We start from the raw sequence: 12,574 nt of genomic DNA on the forward strand, positions 1-12,574 counted from the left end.
TGCTGGGAATTGATGTATTTCTGCAGGCAAGGCACAAGGTGCAGGGAGCACTTAATCCGTGCTGTAGAATGTTTCCAGTAACAACACTTCTTTAAATAGGAGTGTTGGCATGCAATCAGCAAATGAGTGTCCTTGCTGAGGACTGGAAGGACGTGTTTACTGGGTGAAGTTCAGCCATTGGGTGTTTCCAAGTTCTGAATTGCTGGAGCTGACTGCTGGGAAGTGAAATAGTGTCCCTGTGAGTGCAGAGGTGGAGGACACAGCGTCACAGCTAGCATGCTCGGGCTCCGAGCTCTTTGAGCTCCCACTGAGAGCTGTAGATGGCTTTTTGCTATGGTTGTTTGGTCTGTTCAGCTCCTGTGCCCACAACCATTGTTCAAACCCACAGAGCTCCTTTTGCCAAGGTTGCCCTGACATTGTTTCTCACCACTGCTGGTGCTGCCAGACTACCTGCTGCACACAGCCATGTGTTTGCCTACTTGCTGTGGAAGTTCAGCGTTGCACTTTTGCCAACATAAAGAGCCTGCCTGGGTAAACTTTTGCCTGCCACTTAACGCTTGAGCAAAGTTTTCTCTGAACCCAAGGACAATATAAATGTGTAGACACATCGCTGCGTTTTTCAAAGATATTTTGGTTCAGAAGAAGACTTGGCAGATACAGACATTGCTGGGCTATGGACAAGAAAATGAGGTGGGTACTGTTCAACAGCTAAGGTAAATATGGAGGTGCAGCAAGCAATATTTTGTTTTTTAAACAATATAAGTGTTGCAGAGGATGTGTGCATGATTTCAGCCTGCTCACATGCTGGAGAGGGGCTCTTTTTTCCCCTCCTTGGTTCTTCTCCTAGTATGTGGTTTTGCGCTTAGAAGATGACAATTCCTTCCCTTTCTGCCTCCATTTTTGCTTTTTCAATACTTATATTCTATCTGCTGTTTCTTGCTGTGAGACACCTAAAGTGTTTTGGGTTTTTTTCCCTCCTGGTTTGTGTTTCATATATTGTATTTGATGGGAGGTGGGATTTTTGAAGGCTGCAAGAAAAACATTCTAAAGGGTTGGCACTCCCTAAGTTAATTTTGTGAAGAAGTTACGTGGCTTGTAGTGATTGCTGAGTGTTGCCTTCTCCCTCGCTGATTTGAACTTCATGCTAGTTCACCAAAATCCTACTGAAGTAATTGGAAACAACAGAGGGACTTTATGGTGGTCATCAGAGAATATGTGACTAAACTCCAGCACCTGATGTGTATTACCTCCCCTAAACGGAGAGGTGCAGTGGACATGCAGCATGGGGCAGATCCAGTCTCAGGAGGGAGTGGAGGGGATGATCTCTACAGTCTTCACCACACAGCTCAGTACCAAAAGCACTGAGCATTTTCTGCTTGCTTTTACTTGTCTTCCCCGTTGCTCAGCAACACAGAAGAAAATGGCTAGAGCATTTTTCAACATACCTTATATCTAACAGTATGTAGAAAAGATCAGGGACCTCTTTCCAAATAGATTCCTGATTTGCTCTACTGCCTGTTTTCCTGCTCCTGGAAGTGTTAACAGTAATTAGTATGGAGTCTTCATGGAGCACTTTTATTTCAAGTAGCATTTCACAGCAGATGTTTATGGAAGCAGCAGTGTTTTGATGTGCAGTTTTAATTATTTGTCAGTTCAGCTTGGTTTTATTTGAGCCTGTGTATACCTCTAAAGGCTGAACAGAGATCTGTCAGTGTTCACAAAATAGGTAGACCTGGAGAGTCAAAAATGTGCAATTGTAAGGGTGATAGTACCAGTAGTCAGGGTAGGGTTTTTTCAGTAGAGATACTCTGACTCACTGTTTTGGATGGCAAGTGTACAATTTAAAATTCTTTTCCTTATGACTGTACAACATCTAGCCCCTGAAATAATTACTTCAACATACCTCACTGCAGATTTTTTTTTAGGAGCTCACCTGAGAATATGATATTTTATTAAACATGGAAAGGGCCCTAAATTAGAGTTCTGATGCTGTAATTTAACCTGATACTTTTATCCTATTATTTCCATTGGTGTGTCCTTTTCCATTCATTTCCTACCCCTTCTCTCTGAAATCACATTTTTGAGAATTTGGGGTATTTGGTTGAGAATTCGTGGATGCCCACTGAGGCATTGTCCTTGCATGTGCAGTAAATTCAGTGTGTTCCAGCTGTTTTGTGATTTGTTGTGCAAGACCCTGACCCAAAATGAGGTCCTGAAAACCTCAGACAGACAAATAGCCTCTCAGTTGGTGATGATTGTGTGATCACACCAGCTCTAACCTGCCAGACTTGTCCCTTGGTGTGTGCAGGGCAGCCACCAGCAGGTCCCCTCTCCTTCCAAGGACAGGGCAGCTGGGAGATGGGGTCTTTAGGGATAGAAGCAGGATTATTCACCTCCAAAGGGTGGTGGAGAAGGGGGTACTGCAGAGGCATAAGTTTTGGGGATGAGGAGAGAGAAGAAAAGTAGGTATTAGATGCCGGCCATAACCTTCCCTCTACAAACTGGAGTATAAAGCATTAGTATGGTGATGTCTTAAAAGGTCCACCCATTTTTCAGGTGCTCACCCTTTTGTAAGCTTTGATTACAGGCTGGGGAAAGGAGGAAGAAAAAAAGGAACAAATCATTAAACATGTAATGCTATTAAGCAAGGCTTGAATTTGTAGTAGTGGCTACTATTCCTGTTATTCCTGTGCCTTTAGCAGTTGAAAACTTTTAAAAGAAACCTAATTAATGATATCTGCATCTGACAGTGGTACAGGAGGTGACCCCATTGCCATGCAAAAGGAATGATGGAATACAGAGCTTGTTTCTGGTGACTGCAGAGCCACCTCAATGGCAAATACCCAAATGGGGGAAGAGAAAGAATAACACGAAGGGGAGAAAAGCAGTTTGTGTCTGGTGCTGCCTGACTTGCAACTTCAGTGGCAGAGAGAGGCAGGAAGTGCAGTCCTGCCAGAAAGGCTCACGCTGGCTGAGCAGGGAGGCCAGGCTGTCCCAGCCGTGCTGCAGTTGTGCTGCAAAAGCCGCAACATTGGCAAGCTAAACCGGGCATAAGCAGAAGGTAGAAGGAAATAGAAGAAGGTGACAAAGTCACAGGAGGATGGATGCTGGGCTGCTGGGAAAGTTTCCAGCAACCCAGCATTACATCCCAGGCAAGTTGTTTGCCTCCCAGGCTATGACAAATCCCTTGTGTTGGGTCACAAGCTCTGGGAAAAAGCATTTGCTCTGCTGGATCATGAGATGGGGGAGTGACCATGGCTCAAGGCTGTGGCTGGTGGGGAGGAACCAAGACCTAGCAGAGCTCCTTTTGGGGCAGACATGCCCTCTGGCTTTTGGCTACAGACATGCCGTGTGCCCTCCACAGTGGGAGGAAGCTGTTGCTCTTCTCAGCTAGTGTGAGCTACAGCCTGGGCTACTGGAGGATGTGGAGTGAGGGCTGGAAGCTGGAAGCTGGAAGTTGCACTTGCTCTCTGGAAGCTGCTGGATCTGCGTGGGTGCACAGCCACAGTGGGGAAAGGTAAAGGCCACTGGCTCATGAGGAAGACTAAGGCCCCTTGATTCCTGGTGTGGGCATGGCTCCACAATGACAAAGCTTGGCTGTTTCACCCCACTTGCTCTCCTGGCACCAGGGTCAAATTAGGGATGTGTGGAGCTGGGTGATGGCTGTAACAGCCCATCCTCTCCTCTATTTGTGTTCCTAAACTAATCCTCATTTCCAGCATGTTGGCTTTGGGTAATTGATTTCTGGTCTCTCACATCTCTTACTTTTCAGTCAGCCTTAATTGCCAGCACTGTATTTGCTGGTGATTTAGTTTGAACGAACCCAATAATTTTTTCTTCTGCTGACCTTAAAATCTCTTTTGTACAGCAGCGTGACTTAAGACTACTCCATTCAGTCAGTTTATAGTACAGGCTTCAGTGCAGACCATTAATCTTAACCTGGAGTGTTTGGATGATTTATTTAATATTAGAGAAGATACCAGTATCTACCTATGGCCTGTAAGTTAACTGTGAGTTTTTTTGGTACCTTACTATTTATGGCCTCCCTAAGAATATGAATTTAGGTTGTGTTTGGAACAGGGAAAAGAATAAGTTATTCAAAGCCCAGGATGTTTACAGGGAATGACAACAGAAGCTACATCACTCTTCAATGGGACTATGAAGATGGCATGTACTATGTATTTTCTTCTCCAGAACTTTCTTCACTGGTCAGCAGTAACACAGATAAGTCAACAGCAACAATGAAATGCAGCAATTTTCTGAGGAAAAGTAGCCTATTCTTTTTTACTTAAAAACAGAAAAACAACAAACAAAGTAAAGCATATAATGACCATCCCCACTTCCAGCTCCGAGCACAAAAGACATACACATACAATAAACCTGTTCAGAGTCTGGTTGTGACTGCTGTGGGGGTAAAGTGCAAGATCGTTCCTGGAGCTAAGAATCCATTTCCTCTTCACTAAGGAGAAGTCTACATACCAACATGTAACAAGTAAAATCGCAGGGGGAATGCTATGGCTTTTGTCTCATTTTCCTTGCCACAGTAGCACGTTTTTGTTTTGTTGAAGAAGCAGGATAATTTGTGGAGTATCAGCTCATTGTCAGCAGGCAACTTCTCAGAGTTAATGATAAGGGAACAGCACTTTGAAGCAATGTCTCATTTGGAGGTGTATATATCCCTGTGAGAGTGGCTGCAGCTGTGGCTCCAGCAGTCTCCTCTGGCCATGAGGTATGTTATGGGATCAGTTCTGTTTTGAGGGGTATGCAGTCCTTACTACTGACCATAAATGGAAATAGTAATTTGGGTGTTACTGGTCATTCTGTTTTAGTGTATGTAAATGTGGCCTTTGAAATGAGCAAGGGAAAGCAAGCAACTAAATGATGTCTGCATGCTTCTGTCCGACAGTCTTCCACTTCAGTTCTGGGGGTGCCACTCCTGGATTTTCTCACTCAATTTTTGTTTTAAGTGTTTTTGTTCCAGTGGCAGAAACAAAAGGCCTTGGATCTTCTTGTTGTGGGAGTGAAATCTGTTGCTTGTTCTTTGCAATAGGGATTTCCCAGACAGTTTAAAAAGAAAACTAAAAAAATCCCTGAACCAAACATAAAAAACTCACCTCTCCAAAAACGTGCCTGAAATCTCTGGCCTTTTTTTAAACTTTGAATCCTGCTGTACAAATGCCTTCTGCTTCTGAATGTTAGAGCTAAAATGAAACACCTTGTGCTCTTTCTTTGATTGAGTTCAGCACATGTTAAGGGAATCAGAGGGACAGTATTTTGGCACAGGCACCCCAAACCCTAATACATGCACACACGCTGCCTGATGTTTCATTTCAGGTTATAAACTGGATTACAACATGCCTTCACCCTGTGGGCACTGTCCAGGGAAACCAGGCTGGATCTGCCTGATGCATAAAATGATCTGGCTAAATGATCACCAAGTGGAAAGTAAAAGATGTATGCAGAATTTGTATTTTTAACAGGAATTTAGATTACATTTCAATCACACTAGGTGATTAATAATACTATTTAGCTCATCAATTCAAGAATGGAATAAATATTATATTCTGGAAACTGTGCTTAAAGAGCTTAGGACAACATTTTAAACTTCTAAAATAACTTTATCTGTCCTAATTAAGTCAGGGTAGCAAAGAGAGTATTTATGCCCCACGAGTTTTCTTCTTGATGCAAATGGAGCTTTGTGTTCTTTTATTTGTGGGAAGCTTTGTTAGCCTCAGTTAGCTGAAATACTTGCATACGATTTGGTTTTTTCAAAAGAAAAGATACACTGTATTTAAAGATGCAAATACTACCTTGTCTGCAAAACCCACCAGCTGTTATACTGGAAGACAAAGCTAATTCTATGTTGCTTTACTTCAGTGGTGTCTGTGTATTCACAAGCATCTTTTTAACAACCTTCTCTGCATAGCTGAAAAACAGCAGGCACCAAATTTCTTTTTGATTTCTTTGGTAACAGCCTAGTAAAATCAGAGTTGATCTATGAATTTTAAAAAATTTTAAGCAAGTAAATAGATTAGCTATGATAATACACCTTTGCATTAATGTTTAGAGAAAAGCTGAACAGTCTGCTAGCCTTGATTCTCAAATTCCTTGAATATGAGTTTACTAATTGCTGCCTTGAATATTTGACTTGAGACTGAGTTGGGTCAAATATACGGCTCTGTAGTACAAGAAGCTGCTGCTGGTTTGTGTGTCACTAGCACAGTTTTCTGGAGAGGCTCTTTGCTTTAAACATCTGGAGAGAGACAAAGAGTGTTTGTGGGGTCTTTTGTTGCTTCTGAAAGTTGGAGTAGGGAAGAATTACGTTCCAAGAAATACCCTGAATCCTGGAAAAATCGGAGTGGAATCATTAAGTGTTAAACTTTATCTTCTTTATAAACGAAAGTGCTTTCATTTTATCTCTGGCAACTGTCCTGGTAATGGATGTTACGTAATGTTTACTCTCTCCTTCGGAGTTAAATCCTTTTTCCGATTTGTGAGTAATATTTGCATATGTATTTCTTAGCTGCATTGACATGCCAGATGCACAGTGGTAGCTGTCTCCGCCTGCTAATCCTGTAATAACATTCTGGTGACCAAATTCAATGGCCCTGCGCGGAGCCTCGGAACAGCTGATTGCTGAGTAGGGAGGAAAAAAAAATAACCCAGCGAATCTGGTTGCAGCTCTCTGCTGCATCCCCATCCCACAATCCCTTGCACCATTTGCTGCAGTCTTTCTACACAGGCTGAGTGAGAAAAAGATGTGCTAAATAAAGATTGATTGGTTTGAATCCTGAAGGGGTCTCCCACTTGTAAATGACCCAGGGAGGAAAAAAAATTCATGACGACTTCACTGGGCCTCCTCTTATTCTTCCATTTTTCTTTCCACCTGTCCTCTTCATGGAATGGAGCGTCATTCCTTAGGGGACAAAATCTCTTGTGCATCTAATAATGACTGTGCTGTGATAGGGATTCCTTAACAGTTTTATGCGTGAGGATTGAAATATTAACAGATGATGGTTTGTTCGTTTGGATTACTGCGGAACTGCAGCTCCGTCCCTGCAAGGATTTTATCCTCAGCACTGCACTGATTAAGATATTTTTCTACAAAGATGGGTAGGTCTGAAATGCTCAAGTTTGCTCAGTGTTATTCCTGGTGGCTGCTGCTGGGTTGCTCCTGTTTTGGCCCTCGATCGTTCATTACATTTCTGCATGCTGTAAGAATGAAGAGGGTTGCTGTGTTTTAAACAAGGCACTAAGCTGATTGCAAGAGTGGGAGAGAAAGGAATGCAAATTTAGCTTATCAAGCCTTTTACACAAATGGACTGTGTGGCGGTTCTGATAATTAATTTGCTCAGTGTGTTCTTATCGGCTAATCTGAGGGCTGCTGCTAGAAATGTCTTGAATCTGTTCTTTATTCCTACAGACTGTGGACAGGTGATCTATCTGTTTTAAGGACTTTTAAGCCTCAGCTCCCCCAGTCCTTGAAGCAACATTATTGAGGGTTCCCCACCCTTTCTTATGGCTTTGGAGGCCTAACTGTTCCTTTGGAAACGTTGCCATTGGAAACCTATTCATTCATAGTACATGAATAGACCCTCTAGGTTGTGAATGATAAGAAGAGGATGAACAAGCAGCAAGCAATTTGTTCTCCTCAGGCTGTACTTTCAGGCTAGTTGCAGCTATAGGTGGGTTGATTTCAGAGACAGCAGTGTATCAGTAACACAGAATTCTGCTCTTTTAGGAATAAAATCCTGTGAACAGTTACTTGATTCCCCAGTGTCTTTTCTCGGCTGGGAAACTAATAGAGAATTTTCAGGAATTCCAAAGCTCATTTGAGGATACCTGTAGAAAGGGTGCATTTTTCTATTACATGTCTCTGTTTACCTGAAACAACTCTTCTGGAACTGTTATTTGCTATACCTAATGTGATTTTTTTCTTTACCCCCTTTTCCAGTGCTATAGGAAGTTCCTTTCATATGGGTGGGGCCGCACCCTGTCTTTCGTTCCTGAAGGCATGCATGCATGGAGGGCAAAGCTTTCCACTAGCTTAGAGAACCATTGTTTTCTCTTTTCTTTGCTGTCTAGTATATTTTAAATGAAAATCGATGGTCGTGTCTCCAAGCAGAAGGAAAAAGAGTAATGCTTTTTCTGGGGTGGCTGGGAAGATAGCGATCCTTGAGCCTCAGAAAAGTGACAAAGGGTATACATTTCAGAACCCTTTACTGCACTTGGTTTAGCAAACCCGAACTCGGTTTTGAGTGTGTGTGTTATAGATAAATGGGTGGGGTGCAATGTAATAATTGTTTGGTGCAATGTTTCCTAGTCCTTTGGCTTTGCATTAAATTACGAAGTGTAACTATATGGAGAAGTGGTAGCCTTGTTTTCTAAGCTCATGCTTCAGCTGCTCTTTTTTGATTGTGAGATGTAATGAACCTCTGAAAAGTGCTCTGGCAGTTTTTGAGCTCAGAAGATGCTACTAAAAAAGAGAGCATTTTTCTTGTAAAAGTAGTGTTACTTTGCAAAATTTCCCACTGCTAATACATGTAAAACTTATGTTGCTGCAAGCATAGTAGTAAATCAGAAAAAATACTGTCTGGTGAAATTCAAAAACATTGTCTAAAATCCCCAGATTTTCTTCAAATAGTCTTTGATTGTACAGTTGCTTTCATTAAGTAAATGGGCAAAATCATCCTTCTCATAGCTACATCATATTCATCAAAATTACATCAAAGGTGGAGTTGCCTTAGAGAGGCTGCAGAATCCTGCAAATCCCATACTCAAAAGATTCTTTAAAAGGGACCATTTGTGTAAGAATTTGTTGTACCAGGTAGTGGCCAAAGCTTGAAATGTACAGGTGAAATTCTGTTTCCAGGTGCATGTTTTAAATCTGATTTATGTGAGCACAGGGCATAAATGACAGTCATGGGCTACTGCATTTCAGACAAAACATAGAATATTAAAAGCACTTATTTCTGAATCATTGATGGTTTCTTTCACTGACAAAGCTTAAAGCGTGAGCATTTGAAAAACAAAGCGGTTGGCATGAGATTTGTGTATGAAATGCTAAGAATTACTTCATTTTGCAATGACATCAGGGGAATGTGAAAAACTAAGATGAAAAACAGATTAAATCAATATTATTTTTTTCAGGCAGCAGCAGATTTTCTTGTGTAAGCACTATTTGCTGGTGTAGCTCTACATGATAAGGGAAAGATGAAATACAAAAAATACCTGGTTGCTGGAGAACTTTCTTCTGTTAAATGACAGGCAGCATTCACTGGTGACCTATTCTTTCATATCTTAAGTACAGCTGTTTCCAGTAGTTTGTGTTCAGTCTATAACAAAAAAATTATACTGTTTGTGTGTCCAATTTGGAAACTCTGCTTTTGATAAGAAATCCTCCTGCTTCTGATTATCTTCCCTGTTTTGTTTGGGTCCCTGCCCCTGACGTCTGGGGAGGGAGAGTGGGAGGCAAACACAGCTGTGTAAGTGGTGAAATGAATTTTCCTTTTGAAACACGTCGCTGATGTTCTGCGTGTTATGCTGTCAAATGTATGAATACATTAATGGATATTTGATTGTCTGGTCTTTCTATTCCATTTTGTAAAAGCCAGATGTTTTGGTTTCATTTCTTGTAAAGCCACCTTTAACTCAAGCTTTTTAAAAGTAACATGGTTTGCTAATTGATCTCCTAGGGTTTATTTTGTGTGATTTATGGCATTTAAATAGGAAAAAAAAATTGTTTACGTAATACTCACATTTTATTTTACTGTGGGGAAAGAAATTTTTAAAAAATTTTAAAAGATGAGAAAGACATGCAAATATTATCAATCCTGAAATAATGCATTTCTGAGTCATGAACAAACATGATATTTTATGAGTATTAGAGCAATTTTTATCATTGCAGTTTCCCCTTCCTTGGGAAAAAAGGAAACAAAAGGGCCTGCCATAAGTGTTTTCCATCAAATTAAATGTCAGTTACTGCTGTTGGATGAATTTGAACTGTGAATAACTTTATGCTGCTGTATTTGCTAACACAGAGGGGATGCCCCAGGAACCTGTTATCAGGGATGTCAGCACAGCTGACTTATGATCCATAATCACTGTCATTATCCTAGGAATAGCCCCTTGCTTGGTGCAGTAAGTAAAAAATACCGGTATGGCTAAATGCACAACTTGGGAAGAACAGCATGGGTTCAACTCTGACAGATTAGTGTGCCTTTCATCCAAGCACAGGAAGAAGACCTAATGTAACACTAACAGTAAAGTGCTATACAGGTCACACAAATCATTGTGGAATTGAGTGACCTTTGAATGAGCATGATCAGCAGAGGGCTTGTTGTTTCTGTCTTGGAAAGCCTGAACTGCCCTCAAGCTAGATCTCAAATTGTCTGAAACGGGTGACTGAAAAGGGGTAGAAATTCTTTAGGAAGAAGTTAGACCCCTCAGGAGTGTACCTGCAGAGAAGAAGCCCAGCTGGGCTTGCAGCTCACAAAGAGGAGCCCCTGTTCCGCTGTGGATGCGGGAGGTCTGGCGGAACTCGGTGCTGCGACAGAGTCGCGCCTGCGCCTCCCGGCACTTCAGCCTGCTAGAAATCCTGATGGAGAGGAGGTCTTGCTGGGCCACCCTGCCAGGGACTCTGCTTGCCAGGTTTTCCTGAACTATTTTAGCCGGCAGTTTACTTTTTTCTGTGGTTGCTTCCTTACTTTACCTCCTGTCTTCTCTTTTTATGTATTAATTCTGTAGGTTATAATCTGTATCTCCAGCTGAAAAGAACCTACGTTTTTCTCTCCCCGTGCCTTATTGCAGAACAGGAGGTGTTCCAAGCCTGCTGCCATCCCTTTAACCTGCAATTTTAATTCTAACAGTTAGTAGACTTTTTTCTTAGCCTTTTATTTCATGCTTTATATGCCAGGTTGTGAAGAATCCTCAGTCCTAGAAACATGATTCTTACTACTAGTTCTGCCTAGAATGACATTTTTCTTGCATTTATTATTTGGATGCACTTCATGTATCCTTCACCCTACTGTTGCTCATTCTCAGTGGCTACCAGTTGCCTCTTCTTTGCTCTGTTTCTTTTATTGGGAGGATTTTCATTTTGCCTACCTCCCCATTGGTGATGCAGAATTTGAGCATTCCCTTCCCAGGGGCTGGCTGGTTCTGGAGCTTCCTTCTTGGGGGCTTCCTAGAGTTAAAATCTACCATATTTTTGGCAGTACCAGCACTGACAAGGGAAAAAAAAATTGTTAGGTGAACCATTTTCAAATTCTGTCTGTGATGCAGCCATTTGACTGGCTGGTGCAGTTCCAGTTAGAGCATTTTGCCAGCGGTACTGTGGATGTAAGAAATCCGATGTTTGTTAGCACTGGCTGAACCTACTGGCGCAAGAACGTTTTTATCATGGGATTTCTTTAAAACCAGACAGCCCCTTAACTCTTTCAGTCCAGAGGCAGCATGCCTTTCCCAAATGCTCAGACAGAGGTGTTGTAGATGTTGCTGACTGTTTCCCTGGCTCTCATCAGTGATAAACCATGTTTGAAGTTCAATTCTTTCTTGTTTTGGTTTGGAAATATGAGTTCCTGCATAAGGATAAAACATGAGTGGCTTAGTCAATGATTTTGTTATTTCATGGAGTTTATAACTGTTTTTCTTCTCTTCTTCTTTTCCACCCCGTTCCAGCAGTGTGCAGGGTAGAAGGGAACAGGACCCATATGTCAGTGGTCTAGGATGGCCAGTGAAGGCTCCAACATCCCAAGTCCTGTGGTCCGTCAGATTGACAAGCAGTTTCTAATCTGCAGCATATGCCTGGACCGTTACAAGAACCCCAAAGTACTTCCCTGCCTGCACACTTTCTGTGAGAGGTAAATGCTTTCCTCATGATGGTAACTCAGTATTTGTGTCATGCAGCAAGGACAGGACAAGGCATCCTTTAGTGGATGGGGACTTTTCCCTTTACTTGTGAATGTCATGTTAAGGCATGATAAACTCTGGGAAGGCTGGAGAGGCAGGGATGTAGAAAAACACATTTGTGGCAGGCAGGAAGAAGAGACAGCAGTGGCGTATTTGGAATACCTTCTCTTTATGCAAGAGTAAACAAAAAGCAAATCCAATTAAGCTAATGAATACAGTTAATACAGTGCAAAAGGTGATGATAGCCAGAATTTGGACCTCAAATAATGGTCTCAAATTTATTCTGATTATCATATAATTAGAAACAATAAAAAAAAATTCTTTGTTGATTTACTAAGCCAATAAGTAATTATCCCAGCCTTTAATGTCCAAGGATTAGACATGATATATACATTATTAATAACCGGTGATTTAGTGTCTTCATTATTCTGCAGTTTGGTTGACTGAAGTGGGAAAACTCTCTGGAAAGAGATGTGATAAACTAGCAACCTGCCTTTTACTGTATCCAGCTGAGTGAACCGAATATGCTTAATTATACTTAAATGTTGCATTATCCATCAAATTGTGGAGAAAATACAGCATCTGCAGAAAAGTTGAAAGATGAAGAATTAGTGGTTAGAGTTCTTCATCTGTTGATGGGATGCAACTCTGGACTGTATTGAAT

The 12,574-nt window shown here is 41.6% G+C and overlaps 1 protein-coding gene across 14 annotated transcripts in view; it reads left to right on the forward strand.

Moving 5' to 3' along the window:
- Nucleotides 1-12,574, forward strand: part of TRIM2 (tripartite motif containing 2) — a 68,490-nt gene that overhangs the window by 20,103 nt on the left and 35,813 nt on the right. For 6 of the 14 annotated variants that reach the window (XM_069013514.1, XM_069013518.1, XM_069013511.1 and 3 more), the window contains one exon: nt 11,680-11,861. In XM_069013514.1, the coding sequence (XP_068869615.1) occupies nt 11,728-11,861 (134 nt within the window). In that variant the 5' untranslated portion in view covers nt 11,680-11,727. Of the gene's footprint in view, nt 1-251; nt 691-3,374; nt 3,518-4,708; nt 4,730-11,679; nt 11,862-12,574 lie in introns of those variants that run through there. The other 8 variants (XM_069013517.1, XM_069013512.1, XM_069013513.1 and 5 more) reach the window with 6 other exon arrangements.

This window comes from Aphelocoma coerulescens, chromosome 4 (assembly GCF_041296385.1).
Source record: "Aphelocoma coerulescens isolate FSJ_1873_10779 chromosome 4, UR_Acoe_1.0, whole genome shotgun sequence".
Lineage (NCBI taxonomy): Eukaryota > Metazoa > Chordata > Aves > Passeriformes > Corvidae > Aphelocoma > Aphelocoma coerulescens.